Source organism: Pterocles gutturalis, unplaced genomic scaffold (assembly GCF_000699245.1).
Source record: "Pterocles gutturalis isolate BGI_N339 unplaced genomic scaffold, ASM69924v1 scaffold36005, whole genome shotgun sequence".
Lineage (NCBI taxonomy): Eukaryota > Metazoa > Chordata > Aves > Pterocliformes > Pteroclidae > Pterocles > Pterocles gutturalis.
The window spans coordinates 1534-26785 of record NW_010147079.1 but is presented as its reverse complement, the minus strand read 5'-3'; the positions used below and the strand labels follow the sequence as shown (position 1 = coordinate 26785).

At 36.9% G+C, this 25252-nt stretch overlaps 1 protein-coding gene across 2 annotated transcripts; it reads right to left on the bottom strand.

Annotated features, from left to right (window-relative positions):
• Positions 1–3544: 3544 nt before the first annotated feature.
• On the bottom strand, positions 3545–24353 carry PCMT1 (protein-L-isoaspartate (D-aspartate) O-methyltransferase). 2 transcript variants are annotated; one of them, XM_010085945.1, is made up of 7 exons: positions 24212–24310; positions 23440–23471; positions 21653–21757; positions 18093–18213; positions 13311–13396; positions 11647–11816; positions 3545–4458 (listed from the first exon to the last, which is right to left on the bottom strand). In XM_010085945.1, the coding sequence occupies exons 1-7, from the start codon at positions 24276–24278 to the stop codon at positions 4446–4448; spliced, it is 594 nt and encodes a 197-aa protein (XP_010084247.1). In that variant the 5' UTR covers positions 24279–24310; the 3' UTR covers positions 3545–4445. The 2 variants fall into 2 exon arrangements, with proteins under 2 accessions (XP_010084247.1, XP_010084248.1); XM_010085946.1 differs by lacking the exon at positions 3545–4458 and having other exon boundaries at positions 11444–11816; positions 24212–24353.
• Between the last annotated feature and the right edge of the window lie 899 nt (positions 24354–25252).

The window sequence follows — 25252 nt, the reverse complement described above, 5'->3', positions numbered from 1 at the left end:
ATAATCTGTTATATATATTAATATATATATAAATAAAACAGTTTTGTTAAAAAGGCACAGGATTAACTCTTTCCAGTTTTCCAGTTCGGTGTGATGAGACACGCTGTGTGTTCTTCCCATTTTGCCTTCCTGAAGCTTTCAGGCACTTTTCAACAGGCCGCTGGATCTCCTCCATACATATTTCAGCAATAACTATGCCCATTCAATTCATTATTTAAAGAAATAAGATTTTAGTTCCTGAGCACATTCTGCTGAGCATCTCATTAACGCCCTGCCAAGAGCACAAGAGAACAATAACAGCCTTTCATAGGAATGCTCAGGATGCATCGGCTGCGTTATGGATATGTGCTGCGTGTGAAACTACCACCCGGAACAGAAAGCAGCCCTGTATGTCAAGGATGGAATGTGGGAGGTAAACAGGACATGGATAGGAAAGTTTATAGCATCTCTGCCTGCTGTTTTAGTCCAAGCTGATTTCTTCAGACCTGGAAACCCAAACCTTGCCCTGGGTGCTCTGAGCACACAAGTGCATGTCCATTATAGTAAAGGCAAAAGGGTTTATGATACCTTAAGAGGGTCTGTGTACTTCCCACAACCAGTCTTCAACCTTTCACAATTATAAGCAGACAGACAAAAAACCCAAATAGAGCCAACAAAGGCACACTGTATGAGCCACAAACTTAAACCCCATGCTTGAATCCATCTGTTGTATACCACAGTGTTTAAGCTCTAATTTACACTAACTGATGTGTAAAGTCCTGAAATGGAAAAGACCAGTTTCAGACCTCACCATCTCCTGCATCCCCCTGCACACAGGCTGCCTTTTGGGGATCACTTCCCCTCCGTGTTTTTTTGTTATTTTGTTCGGCACAATGTGCTTGCATGACCTCATCATGCCTTTTTGCTGAGCCAGGACCACTGCTCATTCGCTTCAGCAGAATACCTCTTCCACATGGTTCCATAAAGGTAATCCGTATCATTGATCTTTCTAACTTTCATAATGTGTTCCACCTCAAAAGTCAGCTAAATGGAGCCAGAGATACAAATCACAAGCTTGGTTTGCATTATTCATCCTTTGCATCACGTCAAAAATCAAGAAGGAATTGCAATCATATCTCCTTTCTGTGAAATGCATTTAAATCAAACACAGCACATCCTAGGGCACATTAACAAGTAAAAGAAAACACTGTTGTAAGAATGGTTTAACACCCTTTTTTTCTGGCAGGAATGACAGTATTAGTTCAGAGTCTTCCTCTGGGCATTTTAGTTTACCTCTTTGTGCTGATGGTCAATTCCACAGTCCCTCCACACTCGAAAACCCTAGAGCTTGTCACCCTACCACAAAAACACTGCACACGCAGAGAGAACTGCTGCCAGCTGGATGCTCCAGAGCCTACCACATAGAGCCCCCTGCTCCAGGCGTTGCTGCCCATGTCAAACTTGCTCACGACAAAACATTTCAGGAATCATCCAGATGGCCTTGACCAGCAGCGCTGGTGCATGCCCTCTGTGCGCTAGTTTCCCTCCAAAAAATCATCTATTGGTCTGTGTGCCCTGAAGTTAGCTGGCTAGTTTGAATGGAAATAGTAAATAAACAGGTAATTCCTGCTATGTAAACAGAAAGCATCCACAAGGCATACCAAACTGCTCTTCTCCATGGAGCATCTACAGCTGTTTGTGGGTTTTCAGGATACAGGTGTGGGCTTCTGGTTCCTCTGCTCGGACTCTGGAGGTCTTCTACTGTCTGATCTCCGGAAACAGCCGGACGAGTGACTGCCACTGGTTCAGCCAATCTGTTCTCCCAAGTTAGAGGTGATAATAATAAACCAGTCAAACATCACTACACCTCTTGTCAGAAGATAAATTTTAATCCTTGCAAGCAGCAGATTGTACACTCCTAGCTAGCTGGATTCAACCCTGGGCAGCAGGCAGAATTCATACGCTGCACACACAACCTGTTCCCCAAAACACACAGATGTGAACTAAAAGAAATTCCAAAGAGCCAAGTAAAACTTGGCTTATATTCCATATAGTGCTACCAGGCTTGGTAACTGGTACAATATGCTGTAATACATTAATTACCTGAAAACAGATACATAGTTCTGACCATTTAGTACATCAGTATTTTTATACATCCTTGCTTTCTTTTTGGGCATGTGAAGTCCTATGAAGACTAAAAAAAACCAAACCCAAACAGAAAACCAGACACCTAGGCAGAGCTTCCTCGCAATTCATTTTATTTGGCAAAGTAGCAATTCAGACAGTTCACACAGCATTTATTCAAGCTCTTCAAATCTTCTGCATTTCAACTTGTCTTCTTCTCCAAGAAGTTTTTACTTCAGAACCACTGCTCCACCATGGAGGGGGTTTTCATTTCCCAAATCCTAAATGCTACTCGTGGATACTCATCTCTGTCTGAGTACCTTGACTATCACCAACCCCCTTCAGTGGAATGGGAGCATTAATCCCAAGAGCCTTGGTCCCTGAAGTCTTACACCTCCTGAAGTGGTTCTCCCCAGGAAAGTTGTCGCCGGTTCTCAGCTTTATCACCTCTTCCAAGTTAGGCTAGCTTATTACACTGTCTCCAGAGACAAGAATTTGGATACAGTTGAGCTCCTATCTCTCATTTAACTGATTAAACTAGTGAGAAGATGTAAATAAAGCTGAACTCAAATTGAATGATACAGTGACCGAAAGGTTGAACATTAGCATGCATCATTTAAGATATTTCACTTCAACACCAAGAACTAGATTCACAGTTGATTGTGGGTTAGTACAAATTTGTCAGACGCAGGTGGGTTTTTCTGAATTGTATTTTCTAGAATACACGCTATATTAATTCCTTTATAAGATGAATCTTTGTGTACGTGCTCCCAGGCTGCAGTCAGATCAGGAGGTGGTACATCAACTTCCAAATGTATAAATAAATTAAGTGATACGTATCTTTTACACAGGAATAGGATGGGGCTGACCTTCAAAAGAAAGGTTATTTAAAATAATCCTCTTTCATATTCAGAGGCCTTTGAATTTTAACCTTTATGCTTTCAGGGATTAATCCTACCACAAAATTATTGCTTTTATACCACAAAGAGTCAAATAATTTTAGCAGTAATCACTGTAGGTTGTTTTATACAAGCTATTTTATTCTATAATCCTTTTCACCATAAAAAAGAAAATGTTAACACGCTGTTTACTTTAATTCCTGGTTGCTCAGATCTGAGCAAGATGACTCAAGACACTGCCCCCCCTTTCCCAAAGCTCACCTTACTGTACTGCTTTGCAATTTGCTGTTGACACTTTACAGTACCAAAACAAAAAACTTGGGGCATAAAAAAAGTTTATAGCCTTCCAAATACTCTTCTACATGAAAACTGAGCAGTTGCATCTCTACCTGTACTTAGGAGCCCAGGATTTGTTATTCCTTCTGCAGTATCATGTTTTCCTTATATACCAATTAAGAATTAACTTTCTAAAAAGCCAGAATTTTTCCTGGGTGCCCACAGTTAGAAAAACAAGAACGTTAATACAGCAAATGTCTTTGCCAAAAGCAACTTTAAGAACCAAACTGGATTTTTTTTTTTTTTTTACTAAAGAATCTAGCAATCCATATCTCAGTAGTCTACTACATACTGATCCTAATCTCCCACACCAGCACACAACCCCACTTTTGCTTTTACTTTATTTGGCAAAGCAGCATTGCATAAACTTAAGTGACTGGGACACAGCTTATGTTATATTTACGGAGTTAAATCCATGTGCATCACATCAGTAGTGAGCTATAAACCCAAACAGAATTTCAAGACTCCATTAATTAATTTTAGAAGGAAAGGGAAAACCATGTCTGTTATATCCAACTTGAATAGCAATGTTTGATAAGAGCGGCCACCCACCTCTGATGTCTTGAAATTTAGTATATACAAATGCCTGGTTTTAAGGTAATAAAGCAGCTGATTGTATCTACTACATGCTAGTCTATGACAACATGTCAAAAGCTTAAAAAGGAAATTCATCTCCTTTTAGTAGCATCTAGCAGACATCAGAACACAGAAAACCTGGTATTACCTATGTAGTGTCATAAGGTGCACAGAAGCAGTTTTACCAAGGGACACAGGAGCTGAGAGAAGTGAGTGTTCAAGTACTCCCATCAAAATCAGAGTTCACAAGCTTTATCTGCAGTTTTGCAGAAACTCACTTTGAACAGATGAAAGTAGAATAAAGGCATGTTAAATAAAACAGTGCCCACATAAAACTTTCCACCATTTCTTTATCAGATTTTCCTTGAGCATCAAAAAAAATAAAACAAACACCACGCATTTCCATGCTGATAACAACAGTATAACAAAGTCCAAAACAAGCTGCAATGCTGTTGGTTTTCAAAAAGCTTTTAGAACTGGAGATGAGCAGTCCACTGTAACACTTATGTTTGGGTCAAGATGATGTAGCTTTTACAATTCATCCCTGTAGAAAGAAAACACATGCAGTTATGTTTCTTGTCCCCTTGGAAAACATATTTGAAAAGTTTTGATACTGAATCAAATAACATTTAAGTGCTCAAGCACATCAGCAAAACCTCAAAGTCTCTTCAAGCATTTAAAAAAACAACAAAACAAAACAAAAACAAAGGAACGGCAACAGCAATCCCCTATCATCTCATAATACTATGTGATGTATCATGAAATATGGGTCCCTCTATTTTACAATTAATGGATCATTTGCTTTAATGAACATCCCCCGCACCACACAGCTAGTTACAGAGCTACCTGTCATCCAAACTCTGTTGGCTACATGCTGGCAAGAAACTGAGCCAACTTACTAGACGGAGTATTGGCACAAAACATTCTCTGTAGCTGCCAAAAAGGCAGGTTTAGCTTCAGCTGTAGTCTCTCAGGAAAGCTAGGAACATCATGCAGTTTGTACAACCTCTTTTATTTATTTCACAGAGGAGCTCAATTAGCTCCTGAAAGAACTATGCTAAATCAGGGCGAGGTTATGGAAGGGGTGGAGGCAGGGTGGGGGGTGTGTGGGTGTGTTAAAAGGAGATTCAAGTAGGAGAAAAGATGCATCAAGAAGTCTCTAAATCACTATGAGGTATCTAGAAAATGCAGGCTTTTGTTCCTGCAGGACATGTAAAACACATTGAAACAGGAAACCCACAGAACCCATATTCCAACAATGAAATTATCATATATTACTGTGTTGTTTAAATATTTCTAAAGCATTCACTTTAATGCAAAATGTCCATCAAACCTGAAAGCTGTGCATTGTGCCATTATGAATGTTGGAAAATTGAAACCCCCCAAGGCACAAACGATCTATAAACTCACTATGAGTTTGCTGCAATTTTTCTTTTAGCAGGGGCATCACCCTCATTACCCAAAGCAAACACTGTCTGAATTAAGGAAAACTTAAATGTGATTGCTGGCTCAATATCCAATAGTATTTCCAGCTATCATGCAAACTAATCCACAAAAATATAGTGCTACATGCACACAAGCAAAAGCTTTTAAGTTACAAAGGCATTATCCTTCAGGAATCACACAGCATGGAATGGCAGCATGCAAAACATTTTAAAAGCAAGCCAAAAGGCTGTTGCAACTAGTACTTAAATGACTCGTTTTCTGTCTAGTGCAGCTGGGATGCAAACCTTGTGATTTGTTAGTGATAAATATTTGCATTCTTTGCACTTTGCATGGCCTTCCAATAGTGAGGTACTGATCATACAGCTTCAGAGTGTTGCAGTAATTATAGAAAGCAGAAAAAAGCAGAAGGGAGAAGAACACACCTTGGCAGGGGTAAAGAAAAATCTGTTTATAGGCTTGGAAGTTCTCCATATTTGCCTATTTCACAGAACGGTTATTTGCTTACTTTAAACAGATAAAAATAAATGAACATCTGATACTCGGTTTAAAATACAGTGCTGGTGAACTTATGGCAAGTACTTCATTCATCCTTAATGCTTCCAGGAGCTGCATCATCAGTTAATATTTACTACTTCAAAAAGCGTATGTAGGTAATGACTACTGCTACTGCAGGTTTAGTCTCATGTGCCCAACTGCTGACGTGTTTGTCATCCCAGTTCCTACCGCGTACTCTCATAGCTTTGTAAAAGCCTGGCCTTTTACTGTGACAAATAAATCTTACTCCTTTAAACCCAAGATAGATCCTGAAGAAATTGTAAGCCTAAGAAAAAGTCTATTTACTCTGAAACTATTAAACATGATAACTTTACCCAGCCACAGACGTTGGCAAGGTTTTTGCATAATGTTGCTAATGCACTTAATGTATTCAAGTGTGTTTTTGTTTTACAAAATGGTATTTGTATATAGAATTCAAAGAAGTGATACCAACATGTTAGTGTTTTAATTGTTGGCATTTTGCACTGCTTTAAGCTATTCCTGACTAAATAATACTATTCCTTTCAGTTAGGTATATTCTAGATGTCACTTTCAAAATAAAGACTTTCATATTCTGTTTATTAGAACATTTACTGTATTAAGGGAATCAGCTTCCCTCAAGAGATTTTTCACTCGCTCTTCAGTACTCATGAATTTAACAACAGCATCCCAGCCCAAAACAATCCATGATGTATGTGTTAGAAACATGCAGCATTTATTTTCTACTTTTATGAGAAACGGAGCTTATATGTGCACTATTGGATCACGTATATTAGAAAGTTACAGAAAAGTCTTAGATCATTGGGTAGGTAAGCTTTCCACCTAATGTGAACAGCTTGCAGACGTAAATTCACATTTCAAAACAGCATCAGTTGATCTGAACTTCAGTTGTATGGATCAGAAGGTGCCAAGCTGCGAAGTCTATCAGGTTTCAGCTCCTGGTAAAAACCAGGATACTTGCCTATCCTCCCAGCGGTAAAAGATCTAATCTGCTACAAAGCTTAAAAGTAGACTGTGATTTCCTTGTTAAAAATATCCTGTTGTCCTCTACAGCCATAGATCTACTAATGACTTTGTACTTTTCTCCCTTTTTCTGGCTGTGGCTATTTGCTGTGTTTCTTACACAACTCATACAATTTCCCTCCACCTTCATATATGCACTCCTTCCAATCTGCTTACTAGCTCCTGCTTAGTAAGCAATATATATACTTAGGTTTTAAGTCATCACAATAGCCCTTCTCAGGCCCTTGGAATTCTAGCAAGGGAATCACTCATCTAATATTGTCTGCTGAGGCACCAAAGCAACTTTATAAGTTCAAGTTAAAGCAAATTTCAGAAGTCATTAGCTCAAAATTACTATTCTAAAAATAAATTTAAGAAAGTTTGAAAAATTTTGGCTTACTAGTAGGGAAAACATATACAGGAATATTTCACATTTGCAATTGGGAGTATCTAACAACAAAGAAACATTCTCAGAAAAATCTAATAGGTAGTATTTCAGGTAAATGTCAGAATTCATTACAGAAAAAAAAAATCACAAATCTTATCAACAATAAGAAATAACAGAAGTTTGGGATACAGGTAAAGTCATTAAGTTTTGCGATCTGTCTCCACCTCTTTGGTAGAAGGCATTCAAATGAAATATTTGAATAGGCATTTATAAATTTATCTGAAATCTGTAACTCTTTTTGAACCACTTCAATTTTCTTGTCATTAGGAAGCATTTGACTTTCCCTTTTTGATACATCATTCATCTATGAAAAATATGCTGTCATTACTAACACCGTATTTCTAATTCATATTAGGCTACATTCAGAATTTCATTATCTACTCAATGTTTCAGCAGACAATTATTTCTCCCTTTGTAATTCTAAGGGTAACTAGACACAATATTTGGACTTGCAGCATTTTAATCTGGAAAGGTGCTGTTATAAAGTATTTATTATTTGCTATGATGAATCACCAAATTGAGAGTAGGCTGAAGTGACAAAGGAAAGGAATTTCTTCTGTAACCTGTATCAGTTACATCACACACATTTTTGCATGTTACGTAAATTTTAAATATAACCCAAAATATTTAGTGCAGAGATTTTTTTGACAAAGTAAAACAAAAACTTTAACCATAATCATTAGTCTGCATAGCCAAAGGAATTCTGGGCAAACAACTCCTGCTAATTTAAATTTAAATGAGATAACTAGGTTGTCAAGGGCATTTGAAACACTGAATAGGAGTTTCTAAGCAGAAATATATTAAAGTATTTCCTAATAAATATGCTTTCCAAAAGGGTGCTTAACCAAGTTGTATGTACAGATAAGTGGGACACTGTAACAGCCCCAGTCTAGTCAACTGCACTTTTTGCTCAGGAAGGGTATACTGTCATAATTTTGTATTTTATCAAATAGAAATGTAGCATGACATTTATAAATAATTTCTCCTAATACCATATTTTAAGTTTTAAAAAGTAATTCATTAACTTTTTTAAACAGCTGCCTGTTTGGAAATAAAATCCATGACTGCAACAGAGACTCATTGCTAAGCATTTCTTACATTGTTATTCTCTTCAAAATCTAAATTGTCTCTCCATACAAGCAGAAAGCGAACTCTCACAGAGAAATAAAACCAGAGAGATGCCAATTTACACAAGAACTGCCACTAAGGTAGCCAATAAGCTGTTTTCTCAACTGTGTGGTACAAGAGGTCTTCTCCCTATTTATCAGTAAGAAAAAAACCCAATAATTGGGAAGTTTTATGTCAAACGATAAACACCCTTACCAGCATAATCACATAAGCGGGTACCTACTGCTGGATCTCTGGTACACTAATGGACTTCATTTTGTATCCGAGATAGGGTTCCTGTGCACTTCTACTTCCAAATGTCTCGTGGAGTCACATTCGAGAAGATTCCCACTAATGTTTGGAGCTTAAAAATACTACTGCAGCTGAACCCAAACTAGAAACTAAATTTAAAGAAATCCATCAATATTCACAAAATAAGATTATTTATTTAGCACCACAACATCAATTTATCAAAATCCAAAGAGTCTTTTCCTTTTAACTAGTCCAGATTTTCTTTTGCTAGAAGTTCCTGGTTTATACAATGAAGAATGATTCAAAGCATCTGAAGTTAGGTTTGACCTCAAGCACCACTTAGAGATCAAGTCACTGTTGTGCCACTTTTTAAGAGCATCTCGCAGCCCTAGTAAGCAACTGTATTAACTTCTCCAACATGTGAACGTCTAAGCAAAAATTCAGATGGGTTCTTTCTTGACAACTGGAAGGTCTGCTAGCCTAGGAAAATGCTGCTGGCCTATTGATTGTATTTTGTGAACAGACACCAGTTCTTAACTTGATAAAACAGTTACCTGCATTAGGAATGAAACTGCATAAAATAAACTAAGAGAAGCTAAACACACAGGATTCTTGAGCTACTCTAAAAAAGATGATTGTTCAATGAATTTTAGATTTATAACAACTTGAGTCTCTCATACACTCTGTATTACAGAAAGACTTAAAAATGTTCTTTCAGATGAGTCTCATTGATCTCTGCTCACATGTCTTCAACAATTTGGGAAAGATAAACTGAAATCTAGGAAGTGCAGAAAAAATACCTCTTTCATCTTCGATGCTAGCATAGACAACAAATACTGATTTGTAATTAGGAGTTCCCTTAGCAGAAGCTGGCTGACCATACACTTCAGACTCACCAGTAAGGAAAACCAACTGTAAGGGCAGCAGTGCAACGGAAGTTGTCCTTGAGAAAAGAATGGGAATTTTCTTCAGATCACAAAAAAGAACAATAAAAAAAAAACAAAGAAAAAGTGGACTTCTAAGATTTCCTTTAACAGAGATTTCCAAGTCTGAACCAAATTTAAACTGTATGTTTAGCATACAGTAAACATACTATACAAACATAGCAAGAAAAAGACTCTATGCCACTGCAGTGATCAAGGTAACCCTCCAGGCTAAGCACTCACCTTTTCTGATAACACAAATGTATACTCTTAACACTTAAATTAAAAATAAATAAATAAAATCAAGAAGTATTTCAGAGAAGAACAGAAACTGGAAAGAAAATCTGGGGGAAAAGAACCCCACAATACTCATAACTGAAGAAGACCCAAAGACAATCTATTACTTCTTCCTGAGCTAGCAGAGAAAACAGAGTACAGAATTGCACAGAAGAGATGCAAAGACCTTAGGATTCTAGCCCTTAATGCACTATGCCACCTTCACCAGCAGCAAGGGATAACCACTGTCATTCCAGAAACCCTTCAAAACCCACTATTTATAAGAACACACATCGCTGCTATGAAAAAACATAATGGCTACTGCAATCAGATCAGGTGGAAATGTTGAAAAATTTGTAAAACATCTCTCAAAAAAGGAACGCTTAAGAAGAATACTTTTTTCTGGAGTCAGCAGGGCATGGACTCCAAACTTGAATAAAGTCCATGACATTTGCCAGAAGAGGAAACCGACCACAAAGCAAGACTTCCAAAGCCTTACAAAAGGCAGGAAACCCCTGAGTACCACTCTGAGGAAACACTGGAAATATTTGAGGGCAAAGCATTAATTTGCATAACAAGTACAAAACATCTGAATAGCGAGCATGCTTCACAAGCTTTGAACTAAGAAGTAACTCATTAAAGTTGTTCTAAGAGTAATTTGTACATGGTGGCTATACAGTACTCCAAGAAATACTGAAACGAGGTTTCAGTAAGCAGCAGTAATGCAAACTGCTTTATTTGTACTTTTTATGGACATTTTGATAGCTTAAACTCTAAGTATTCACGTACCCAAATCACAAGCTATACTCCAAAATATCAAGGAAAAAAACCCAAAAATCTAAATTTAGGAGTTTTAAAGCTCAGAAGTTGTTGTCAGAACTCAATACACATCTACGGACTTTATTAACACAGATAATACATTCACAAGCATTTTCTGCCAGGAAGCAAAACAGGACCGCTGCTTTGTTCATTTGCATATTAATGCCTAGCATGGTTTAAGCTGACAGCTGTGTTGAGTCTATGCTACTGGCCATTCAATTTAGGAAATTGGAAGGTTTATACTTCTAGGAAGGCCTTTAGAGTTTGCTGTGTTGGCGAACATAAATACATCCCCATCAGAGACAGATGTCGACTTTTAATAACGTGTCTGAGAAAATTTTGTGAACACTACTCAACTACATTCACACTTTAGGGAGGAAGGGGCTACCTTCTCCACTTTCTGCTATTCAGAGGCTGAGGGAAAAGTGCTTGTAAGATTACTTATATTTCCCACAAATTTCTTCATTTGTGACATTTCAGAAAAATAAAAAAATGAACACCCAATTGTCACTAACTTGTAGGACAAAACAATATTTATTCTCAAGTAGCATTTAACACTTCACCCTAGTTACTGGGCAAGGTGGTTATAAAAAATTCATTAGAAGGGAAGTTTAAATTTAGAAAATACTGTGTTCAAAACAACAAATAAGAAACTTCAACACACCAAAAACTAAAGAAAACAAGTCCAAAAGAGACAAAGTGCAACCCATGCAAAATTTTTCTTCTGCTTTTAAATTAACTCAAACTTAGCATAACCTCCTTTTGGTGATGTAGTAATGCAGACTGAGTCACTTTTCATGGTATGGAGGAGCAGAAAGCAATGACAGCAGCAATGGCAGGCCTTGCAGTCTATCTGCTTAAAATTCACACCCTTTCACCTTGCGTGTGTGTGGAAGAAGTATGTGGAACAGAAAATCACTTCCACCTGGACCACTGCTTCTCTTTATCTGTTAAAGGCACATATATCACTCCCATCAGAGGCTTCATTTTGACACTGCCATCTTCTAGTTTGTCATACTGTTCGAGCATCTGGTTTCCCCCTGCAGGACCAACTGGTAATATCAATCTTCCGCCAGGTTTTAACTGATCTATAAGCTAGAACACAACACAGAAATTAGAATGTAACCAGCCTCTTCAGAGAAGCTGTATCCAAAGTTTGTTACATCAGATTAACAGCTTTGCCACAATTTATCTATCTGTTGTTATGTGGCAGATAACTACTTCAATTAGGAAAAATAAAAAAATGCACTGAAAATGAGAGTATTGCAACAACATCGTCCAACAATTGATATTACAGAAACATTCACAATAATTTCATATAATTCCAAAAGAAGGTAAAGTAGCAATTGGATTAACTGAGTTGGTTGCAGTTTTAGTTTCTACGTAGAGGGGAAAAAATGTAAACTACAAATTATTTTTACAGTAGATTCAATCTTTTTAAATTGCCAGATACTTATTATGCATCAGTACAGGACCAATGTCTAACATCTTTGGGGTAACTGATTTCCCATTAAGCTCTCAGAATAAGATTTGATATTTGCGACCTTTTTTTAATAGATCTTCCTGGAATAATTTTAAATTGTCTACAATACACTCACTACCCAACAGCTCCTCTTTCATTTTGTGAATGGAACAGCCTTTTACAAAACTAGTGTAAAATACATGAATACAAGTAAGGTAAGTGACAAGTAATAGAGTATGTGAGAGAAATGCTTGGATTTTGTTTTTTACTTTCATAATTAAAGAAGTAGGCTAATCACAGTAGTCTCAAGGAAAATTCAGTACTTCCCAGATGCCATTAAAAAAATCTTAATCCCTGTTACTAACAAAAGTTACAATTAAGAACTGTTTCATTCACTAATAAGCTTTAAATTACTTTTTTAATTGTCATCTGTCAAAATTTTGATGGGAAGAGCTGCCCCTCCAAATAAAAAAAACCCACAATGGCTAATGTCTGTAAATGTCTAACCTGTCTATAGCACCTCAAACCTCTATTATCCCTCATTAAAATCCAGATTTAAAAAAACATAATTGGTATCTAGCACATAAAAATCATGCTATGTACTCCCATTCACCTGATGAAAGGAAGAAAGAAAAAAAAAATCTCATCTGCAAGAAAGGACTTCTTGTACGCACACCCTAAAGTCCCTAGTTACTCTTCAGCTTCTCTAGTAAGAACTACCCTGTATCCACTCTGAAAGATACAAACACATGGCACTGTCTGTATTTCCAGCTGAGCACATTACTTTTCCAACAGGCTCAATGGAACCTAGTAACAAATACTTACAATCTGTAATTCAATGTTTGATAAAACCAAATTCATTTATGTAATAAAATGCTCCAGTTCATTATTGTAATAGGGGGCTGTGCACAAGAAATTTTAAAATATGCTTATTTAGAGGAGAGTTATTAGAGCATACAGCTTTTGCAAACCAGTGGGAAACAAAAAAAACACACTGTACAGTAATACCACCCTGCCCACTGACACTCCCAGCAGTGAAAGTCTACCAAGTATTTTACATCGATATGTATGTAACACGTTCTTTACATCTAAGAGACTACTGAATCACACATAAAACAAAGGCTTACTGCTTGGGGCACAACTGGTGCTGCAGCTCCTACATGAATTGCATCATAGGGAGCTTCTTCTGCATATCCCAGTCTTCCATCTCCCACTGCAAGAAAACACTTTTTTTAACATTTCAAAATGAGGGGAGAAAACAGGTGATCTGCCATATCTATAGGTAGATAAAAGGTTATGTTCAGATTTCAACTAAAATTCTGCTAAACAGTAATAACATGATTAAGTTAGTTTAAAAATATTAACACACTTGTAAAATAGATGCAACAAAACACCCTCATATGTACATGCACGCACTTATAAAAGATACGAACTATTACTGAGGCACCCGAAATTAAAAAGCATGGATTTATAATGAAAATTCTTGGAGACACATGCTCCACCTGGAAAAGATACTTAAGTGTTCATGTGCCCTGTCATTCCAATGCAGGTGACTCTCCTCTTCGTTCACCCTCTTAAAACATACGCCTTGCTTTGCCTCACGCACATCACTTCTAAATATAATGCAAGTCATAAGTCTAAAGCATTAAATCTCAGAAGACTCCAAAGGTGAGAAAAAGACAAAGCAAGTATTCCCATGGACTATATACCTATAACTGCACTACTGGCTGGAATGAAAGTCCACACCTACATTCACACATTAATGCAGTAGTGCACTCAGCCCCACGAAGCCCCCTTTGCCAGCAGATAGGTCTCACTATCCTTCCTGCAGACAGTTGCTGGACTAACATGGACAGCCAGGTCACATCTGTGGCTAAAGCTCAAGGTGTCTGCTTGGAAGATGTTACAAGTAATTAAGTTATTCAGAGGGCTACCAATGGAGCTTCAGCTTTGGTGGAGAACTCATGGAGAAGCATCCTATGTCTCATACCATCCCTGTTATGCAGGAGAAAATGGGAACAGCTTGGTTTTTTTAAGCCACTGAAATGTAGCAAACTAAACTAGACCCTGAGTTAAATTTGAAAGATGATGACGTGCATGCGGTATCCACGGTATTTAGAGGAAACCAGTGGGGAATTTAGAGCAAGTTAGGCAAGCTCTCTCTGGAGTTATTTAGGAACAAAAGTAGTAAGTGAGGCTAAACCATCCATAAATTCACACTTGATGAGTGCAGAAGTCCCAGTAATCAGTCAAGAAGAAAAAGCAAGGAGGCTAATGAACAGAGTCCTCTGCTCAGCACAAGTACTTGCTTGGGGTTTCCTGTCCTCAGACTGAGCTTTGACTTCTGTGCAACCACTATTTCACAAGTTAATTAAAACGCTGAATGAATTAAAAGAAGTTTTGAGCCCCTGCCAGAGGCTGAAAATTTGTCAACTTTTTGCCTTCCAACAATTCACAAGGCAGGAAAAATACATGGTGGCCATAGCAGGTTTCATTTTGACCTCAGTGATAGGGAGGGCCACCTGGACAGTAACAGGGAAGGCCACCTGGACAGTAACAACACCCTTAAGTATCCAACAGTGTACAGGAAGATCTGGACAGCTCCTTTAAATGATTAAAATTGGGGAGTTTATCATCTTTCATATTAGGCCCTGAAACAAGATCCTGCAAGGGCCTTCTACGCCCAAACCTTAAGGACCATAAGAAGAGAGCATGTGTTCCCTGTTGCTCAGAAGTCCCTTAAAGCTCAGTGACTTTTCTCATATAATCAATTCTGACCAGCACAAGCTCCAGCTGAGGGCCACAGGCAGAAGCTGCCAAGCAAGAACTACCAATGCTTCAAGAGAACTCATGCCTATTGATCACCAATTCCACTAAGTCAGCTTTTATTACTGTTGCCAGTAATGAAGATGACAGTTCCAGTCCTTCCAGGGCTTAATCTCTCTGACTCTGCCAAAGTGAGTTCTGCCAGAACAGCCACTTCAATGCAGTCAAGCATATAATTTATATTTGCTTAGTAATACTGTACACCTCCTCTAATGAGGAAATAGTGATGTGTTACTGTATCAAGAAGCTGTTCCATTAGAGAAGGTGATGGAGAAAGACTTCCTTAGCTCAAATGTATAGATACTGCTCTGAATGATGTTAGTTACACAGGAGACAAACCCTCATTCCCTAAGATGCAGCAGCAGGCATTAGAAACAGTGATCTCCAGTACTGCTGGCAAAAGAAGAAGAGTAAGTTGAAGAAACAGATGTGAAAGAAAACTGCTGTCTTCTGAAGAATGCATGTACTCTGAGACTTAAATGCACCTTGTACACTGTCCAGAGAAGTCTGAATGTGACTTCTGCACATCTTATCATTTCACTGACAGTAGCAAAAAGGACCCAAAACATCTAAACCCTTTGCTCTTAGAATCAATAGTCCAAACCAAAGCTACCATCTCCAGAATCAGTGCCCATACAAAAAAATCATGCTCCTTTATATATATCAAGCACAGCACGGCTCTTCCCTGTTAACATCCACAAAAATTCTGCTGGCTACAGCAGTCAGGTATACAGCTACCCACAATGGGAACACACTTTTAGATATCCAGAAGATTAAAAAAAAAAATAATTAAGTCAGCATTCATATATTCAATGTGATACAAATTACTACATTACTCAATGTCCAAGGGGAAACAGCAGCCCAAATTTTGAGCTTGTGCTTACATCCTGAATAACATCACCCATCCTACTGAGATCTCCCCTGACCTGCAGCCTGTTAATGAAGTAATCACAGCCTTGGGTGGTGATGAGGGAGGAAGTAGTGTCAGGACTTCCTGACTTAGAACGGTTTTGTAGCTTGTTCTTGAACCTAGATCTGATCTGCTGATCACAGTTCCCAAGCCTTCAGCATCTCTACGCAGACCTGTTTCACACAGAGTTGTAGCATGAGCACAGAAACAGAAGAAAACTGCTTCACTGTGAATACCCTCATCCCCTCTGGGTATGTCTGCATCAGCAACCAGTGCAGTACAATAGAAGCAGATCTGTACAGCAAACCAGTTTTTGCTGAGAACCTGATGTCCATACAACATATGCATTTCAGAATGATCGCTCTGGTCTAGTTCTAGTCTTACTGGCTTAATATCCCCTAACATATCAAACATATTTGGTTGTGTCTCAGAGTACATAAACCAATCAAGTTTTATTCAAAAGGAATCAAAATTTGTGCAAAAAGTGTGGTAAGTGGAAGCACTTGAGAGACTCACCTCAAAGGTGTTCTTCTGATTTTAAGAGAAAACAAAAAAAACCCAAAACACACCAAAAAAACCCCAACCCAAACCCCACAAACTAATACAGATACACCCTAAGTATAGCTATTCCCAAGTTCTCAGTGCAGTTCTATTACTGAGACACCCCAAAATAACGCTGATGCTCCTGAAATGCAGTTATGGTGTATCTGAGGTGTGACCAAGCAATGGTGCATGTTTGAAGCATACTTGTCAAAAGCCAGCAACTGACTTACCTAGTCTTAATTCATACAGTTCCCATGACCAATCAGCCCTGGGTTTTCAGGGTTTTTTTCTTTATGTGTTTAGGGAGGGGGTGGTATGTTTGGGGGTTTTTTTGTTTCTTTTAAAAAACAGCTCTGTCTGGATTCTAGCTCCACATCAAAGAGCTCCCAGGAATCCAGCACAGTTGAAACATTCTTCTCCACCTAATTCACAAAAGTGCTACTCATTCATCTGTATTTTTTTTTAAATGTACTTCACAACAGAACTATTCAGAAGTCTCTTAGTCATCGTGTTACACAGTCAAACATAATACAGATGATGTGTTTACTTAGAATTCTAGGCTCCCAAGAGCATCAGAGTTTGTTTCAGGCACAACCAGAAGCATAAGTCCAAATTGCTCTTGTACAGCAGCAATGGAAATTATCCCCCCATTTCCCCTCCCCAGCCCCAACAGCCTCAGTATAACTTCTTCTCCAAGAAAGTTTAAGGCATAAGTATTGTGAGGAGCACTGCATTTCATACATGTGTACAAGTACTTCTGTTGACTGGCTTATTTAAAAAAGATTTAGAAAACTCCTACATTAAAAAAAAAAAAAAAGACCAAGAATCAAAATGGTAATGAAGCCAAACATCACAGAACAATTATTTTTCCAAGTGCTCTTGTAAGAAGCCTCAAAATAATCCAGACCTTCAGCTTCTTTTTAAACTTAACACAGAATGATAATGAAGGGAATGCTTTCCTGCTGCCAGCTTTGCATCTTCAAAAAAAAAATATTTATTTTTCTTGTTAATCAAAAAACTATTATTTAAAACAATTTACTGTCCTTGTATCATTTTAGCATTATTTCCTCTCAGTAACTCTAATTTCAGTTTGGTATCAATTAATCACTTCCCTAACATACAGATACTGTTCATTTTAAAAACAGGCGAAATAAACTTCAGTGATGCATACTATGATGCCAGTCTAGTACTTTTCCCACTTGACTCTTTGCATGCAGCTTTCTCAATTACTACATCAGAAGTATGAAGGCTTTGTTAAAACACACAAATTTAGATGACAATACATTTATTCAAGAAAAGTTGTGCATTCAAACACAATTTTAAATAGCAAATTTAACATGACAGACCTTCAGCATGTATTTTCCCCAGAAAACACTTCCCTGCTACACTTCTCTAATACAACGATTACACATTCTTTAAGATTACCAGAAGTCATATTCTCAAAACTGTATGAAGATAGTATTTTTCAAAGGCCTAAAAACAACTTGGATTTTAAAATTTTCATTTGGCTCTTCTTTCTTTGGTTTAACTGCTTAAATTAGAATTTTTAATCACATCCAATTCCAGTCAGTTTCAACCAGCTGCTAAAAAGAATCAGTTTAATTAGTAAGTATATCAGTCTGATGCTCACCAATCAGTTTCACTCTTCCTGAAGACAGCAATGTGGGATCATCTTTTTTGACATTACTTATTGAGTCATCTACTAGTTCTTTGATATGATCAATTCCTACAACTTGTCCTTTGGGACCAACCTGGAATAAAAATATACAGTTGAATAATTTCTGCTAGTTTTGATGTAGTTATAGAATGAGTATTTCTGTCTCCTGAGCCCATTTCTCTAAAATAAAAACAAAACCAGTGAAGTGGGAGTATATTTTCCCAATGTTAGTAAAACTCTGCTTGGAATGACACATTGCGACTGCTAGAAGCAACTGGTAATTAAAGTTTGTCAGTACAGTTTTATAAATGCTTGTTACAGTAATCTTTTTGAGATGTGATTCAGTTGTATTTTATAAATGCTTGTTACAGTAATCTTTTTGAGATGTGACTCAGTTGTATTTTAAAAATAGTGGAGATTTCTTCTCTGAATTTTTAGAAGCTAAATTTGATCATGAGTGTTTTCATTACCTGCAATAGAAAGTAACAACTTAAAGGACAAAGGCTGGAACTAATGTCCTTTCATGTTGAATAAACTTACTTAAAGATTAAGTTTCTTCTAGAGAAGACCTTAATTCAAGGAAAATAGTAAGTCATGCATTACATTCTAAGTTCTCAAGAATCCTATCCTTCCAGAAGCAAATGCAGCAATAACAGTCAGGGACTAACTACCTCCCACCCACCCTTGCACTCATGAATCTACTATCAGATTAATAGTTCTCTTCCACAGGAAGACTGGAACTTTTGAGAGCTCATAACTCACAAAAGGTCACAAAAGATCTGTGTATTCTGAGGGGATAAAAGGCCTACTAACAAAGACTTCTCCACTACAGGTGTTTCTTCTGGAATTGTGTCTTTATTCCAGAAAAAATACTCCAATTTTGGAGAGAGGAGAAAAAGAATCCAAATCTTAAAATCTGACCATTTTTAACAGGATCCAGCTCAAAGAACACAACAGCAGAGTACGTCCTAGCAGCCCATGTTGTCATACAACTTTGGACACATTTGCATACATTGGTTATGTTTTTGTATCTTACATTTTAATGTTGCTAATATATGGAAAATTAATAACTAGTTACCAATACCATGGGGACATTTTCTGTTTCATTATGGACAAGTCCTACATTAAAAACATCCAAAGAGCAGTTTTATCTCTTCTTTTTCAAGTGGAACTCCACCAGCCTAGCCTTTGAAACAGAGCAAGACACGTGGTAAGTTTCCACTATGACAACCACAGGTTACTATTTTGAGGAATGCCTGGCAGTCGGTTGTACCACAAGCTGGCAAAAGATCCAGTGTAGTCCAACAAAGCGTAACGTCAATTAAAATTTAGCATGAACTAGCCTGATGGAAAGTAAGAGAACCTCCTGCTGCATGTCAGTCTGTTGTGCTATTTCTGAGTGCTCATCAACTACCTCTGTTTACTACCCTGGAATTTTGAAGTGTGCGCAATCAAGACAATAGCAAAATAGCACTATTTTTGGAATCTCCATGGTCTGTTTGAAGAAAAACTATACCACACTTTTTATAATTCCAATACTTACAGGATGAAAACTACAATTAATTTAATTTGTCAGCAACCTCTAAAAGTAAATAAACTTATCTAAGTTTGTATGCTATGTAGGTAACTTTATCACAGCAGTTTAACGTGAAAATCCAAACAAAAAACTTAAAGATGCTTTACTAGTCTAAGTAAACATAAAGCTCTCCCAGAAGGGCCACAAATAAGATCACAGAAGCAAAGCTGTCATGACATCAGTGTGCACTCAGGTGCCTGTGCCACAGAGGAGGGCTATTCTAGATCTCAAGCAGACTGATCCACATGATCCAGTAAACACATTCACAACTGAATTTTGATAGCAGAACATTTTACCATCATTCCCTATAATACACTTCTTTCAAGCTTTTGTTACTGTTAGAAAGAACTTTACAGAGAAAGAAACTCGGAGCAGTACATATTGTCTTATCTACATTCATTGAAGTGGATGAAGCAAGATCTGTATTGCACAGTAATAACGCTATCAAACAGAACAAAAGCATTTATGTAATATTTCTACAAAACACATGTCCGTAAGGCATTCCATAGCATACCACCAAGGAGGATTCAGAAGAGGAACATGACATTCGTATGGCAATAAAAAGATTGTGTGATTAACTTGAGCGAAATTGGAAAGAGATTTCCTTCCTGTGGTAATTCTGACTTCTCGGCAGATGTTTTCAGCTATTCTTATATAGCTGTTTTAAAAGAAAAAAGTGCACAACCACATCTTTTCACATCTCTTCTCTAAAATGGCTCTTCCTCTATGCTTTCATAACTTTTTAGTAAGAAATACACATAACTTCAACAAAAAGTTTTAACACTTCTAGGATTGGAGTTCCCATGCATGCTACTAACACCTGATTATTGACTACAAAGTTAGACAAAAAATAATAGGTAGAAAGTTGAATAAGCAACATTTAAGATTTCCTCTGAACTGCAGTTTGGTTGATGTATTTCAACTACGATTTCTTTTTTTTTTTAAATATAGCAGCTAGAACTTAAAAAGCCTAAATACTTTCGCTAGTGCATTGCCCTGTCCTAAACACTCTCATCTAATACTTAACACAGTAAACCAGAAGTGATTGCAGACTCAACAGTCAGTGCTTGAAAACAGGAAACTAAATAGCAAAAAACCCATATGAGAACTTATCATATGTATCACCCATATTTCAAATTAACTTATAAGAAAGACAAAAAAAAAATCTAGATGGCAGTTTAATGAAGGTCTCTGCCAGTTATAAAGCAATTATAAAGTCCTGGAATGGAGAAGGAAGAACTGATTATATCCCACTGCACAAATTAGTCTAACAGTACTGTAGTTACAGCCATCACAAAAAAAATATTTTCATTTTTTTTTCCTGATGTAAGATAGGGTGGAACCACAGAGAATTTCTTACATGCAGTTTGAACAGCACAGAGATTAAATTACTTGGAAAAGATGCAAAAAGAATATCAATTAATATCTAACTTAGAAAAGATTAAATGGATACTTATCCTGATGCTCATGCAACATAGTGACAAGAAAAAAACAGAAATTAAATTCAAAGATAATTTTATACACACAATATATTTTGCTATGGAAACAGGATTCTTTTAGGTCTCACTAAGCTCTCATCATAGCAGGAAGACATGACAGTGGATCACAATGAGAACATTCATAGCCACACAAGAAAATGTAAAAATTGCTCTGGACAAGACAAACATCTCCTTCCTTCAAGCTATAAAGCAACAACTAAAATATAATAAAGAAAAAAAAAAACCTCCCCCTCTAGGCAGTTTCTTCACCACTGTGTGATTTACTGGACCCTTTAACTCAACCATCTAGCATCAGCTAGGGTAAGAAATTGGTACTAATCACACCCAGGAGAGTAAATTATTTTCTGTATAATCTACACTGTACAAAGGAAGTGGGTTTTTTTCTCTCCCCTTTTGTTCAGAGTTATGCTGCACTTCAAGCAGTTCCAATGGTCAAGTGATTAGACAAAATATCTCACCATTCGTGAAAAGCATGCTGTAAGGATTCCACTTCCAGATCCTACATCAAGTGCTTTGGCTCCTTCATGTAACTGATCACACAGAAGTTCAAGAGCATATGCATGCTAAGAGAAGACAGAGACAGAAAATTTCAAAGTATTTTAAGTGTCTATTTTACCCCATAATATATATTCATTTTTCCAGTGATTTTGGTTTTGGGCAACGCACTAAGGATTTGTGTAAGAAGTTTCAGAATTATTTTCCATTTCAAAGTTGGGGGGGGAGGGTAACTACATGATATAATTATTGCTATTTCATTGACTTCAAATTGTGTGCATGTATATCTACATATACTAAATATATATATACACACATACACAAACTCATCTGAACATTCAGGCTTCTGGCTCACACTCAATTTAGATATAGTTATTAGGAGATACACCATAAATCAATTTAATTCTCTCCAGGTCTGGTGGTTCTTTACTGTTCAGCAGTATATGGACCAGGAATAATTTAGCCTATCATTATGTTACATACATTGGAATATGCTGGGACAGAGGCTAGTTAGGAAGAAGGCAGCTTTGGAGCATCACAGAAAATGGCTATTAAAATTAGCTCTTGTACTACCTGCACACTTGCTGAATCAAAGAATAGGAAAAAGAGGTTGCCTTTAACAAAGGCAGATAGCCAGGCACATATATGAAATGTAGTAGTCTACAGATGAGCAGTTTTGCTTTCTTACATGGTGGACCAGTACACAAACTAAGCTTAGATCACACACTAAAAAAAACATTTGTTCTTTGATGTTTCAGAGATAGACATTACCACGCTCTCATGGCTTAATCCGTCACACCCAGAAAACAGAAATAATTAGAATATTTACTGTTAGAACATTTATTGTTAAATTTCCTTAGAGGATACATTTCCTTTTTGCTCTAACAGTTCATATACTACTGGTGCTAAGCACCAGATAATTCAAGGATAATGACTTAGACAAGCTGAAATTTTTAAAACGTAAGTATTAATTATTTTCTCACTTAGCCACAGTACTTCTTTCTCTGTCTTTCCTTGAATAAAATTCTTAATATTTCTATACAAAATTTCTGATTTTACTTTGATAACTACGTAAATTCTAGCCCAACTAGGCTGAAAAAAACAGAAAAATTATGTCTGTGCTAGACTGATGTGCTGAAATCCCCTCTTAACACTCAGTCATGAAAGTCCTGGTCTCAAACCACCTGTCAAAAAACCTGCATCTCAGTACAATATTGTTTTTTCCTGTCCAAAGAATTAAAGGCATTACATCAATACCATACCATAGAAATCACTGTTATCCACTCCTGAATCCGTGTATTTTTATAAACTACTGAGTCAGAGTAATTTAGGTTGCAAAGGATATCTGGAAATCCCGTGGTACAACTCTCTTTCAACACAGGGGCAATTTAAATTAGGCTGCTTAGAGCCCTGTCCAGTCAGTTTCTTTGCATATCAAAGAACAGAAATCTCTACAATCTGTGAAATGTGTTCCAGTGCTTAACTACCCTCAACGTGATTTTTATTTTTTAACCCTAGAAACTAATCAGAATTTCCCATGTTGCATTTTTTTGTCCACTACCCCGCGCCCCCACTGTGCATCCCCAAGAAATGTCTGGCTCAATTTTCTCTGTGCCCTCCTATTAGGCATTTCACCACAGCATTACTGCAATCAACTGTTCATTAAATTTGCTAGGGTAAGTATTTTATTTCAGAAGCATTTGGATGTTTAGAAAATCACCTATACTAATCACATAGGTTTAAAGCTTACCATGTGTGGAGCACTGATTGTTGCTTGGAAACCTGTAAAACAAGAGAACATTGATCATTGTTCAGACAGCAACCTTACAATGTTTATTACCTTGACTGTAAAATGCAATACCCTAATTGTTGCCCTAATTCAGGGCACTACACACCCTCCCCTCCCCAATAGTTACATGGGTACTCTAATTCAGAAGTGAGTTAAGGTACATAATTTGAAAGCTATGCCATGTCAACTCTGGACAGGAAAAAAAAAAGTTCTATCCTTGATCTCAGTTACAAGTTCCATTTTGTTACTGTATTACCTTAGCTTGATCAAGTATGTTGAATTCAGAAGAATAATGCCTCCCAGAATAACATAATGCCTTTTTCACTCAGTACCTATGTAAAAACCTGGATTTGTTAGTTTGAGTTTGATGTGGTGAGGACCACAGAAATTCTGGAGATGAGAGACTGTTTCTGATGTAGACTGGATACAATTGATTTTTAAGTATTTAAACATCAGCTGCACCACCACAAAATGCCACGGTTTAAAAAAATAAGTACACATTTACACATATTAATATTGACTAAAGAACATCTATCTACTTGATGTATCCAAGTATGCCAAATGCATTCCATTACAAATTGAAACTTAGTTAAAAGGTATTGAACAAACTGATAAAGAACTAAAGCTTCCAAATTTAAAAAATTATGTTCACATTCTTAACATATTTATGACAAAGGCGGTCACAGTTATGCAAATTAGAACAATCTCGATCATTTTTACAAGATGCTCTTACCTATAGACTGTGGAGAATCCATATAAGGGTTGTATTTTGCATAGTGGCAACGATCTGTAGCCAGCATTACTTCAAATACCTTGTCTGATTTGATTATTCCATTTTCTATAAATAAACAAATAAATAAAATTGAAGGCATTGTTTCTCTTCTGCAATTCAAGAGCATGTGAAATACATGAATATATTCCTAATATTGTGAGAAATTATGCTACTTTACCTTCTCTAACAGTCTAATCCTCATCATACTAGAATTTAAGCTGTGCTCCACAGATCAAACAATGCTTAAGCCAGTTAACTTTGAGTAAAACTTTCTCAGCAGTTACAGGTGCTTTTCTGAAACAGTGGAGACCATTTGCAAAGATCTATCCCCTACAAAAACACAACTTCATGCACACCTTTGATATTCCTGAAAACATAGTCACCAAGAAACTGGTATTACTCTACACACTAAACAAGATACACTTCATACTTCTAAGAAGCTACATAAGTGAGCAATTACTGAAAAACATACAAAGGCAGGTTAGAAGTCTGAAGCTACAGCATCGTTGCACAGTATTTTATTTTCAAAATCTATTGCTCTTTTGTGTTGTCAAGAGAAAAAAATCCTTTTGTAAAGAAACTCCTACAGAAACAGAATTCTTATGCTGGGGCAGACTGAGGCCAAAGAGGTTTTTACATCAAAACACTTTGAATCTTTGTTCATTTTTCAAAACAAAATGTAAATGCATATGCACGTAAAATGTCAGAAGCACCGTGCAGTGCAGCTAGTCTTCCTTGCAATTTTATTGAAGCTTTTTTTTAACATTGGTAATTCTTTTTTTAAAGTTCTGAAGAGATGTTTATGAGCAATAGACAACTTTAGGAAACAAATGGAAGAAATCTATCACTTGCATTAAAAGTCACAGTATAAACCACAAATAACTGAAACTTCAACAGATAGCTTCATTCAACTACTTACTTGAAGCAAGGAAGATTTATTTGGAAACTTATACTTAAAAGGACAAAAAATAGATAACTTGAGTATCTTTAATATCTAACCCA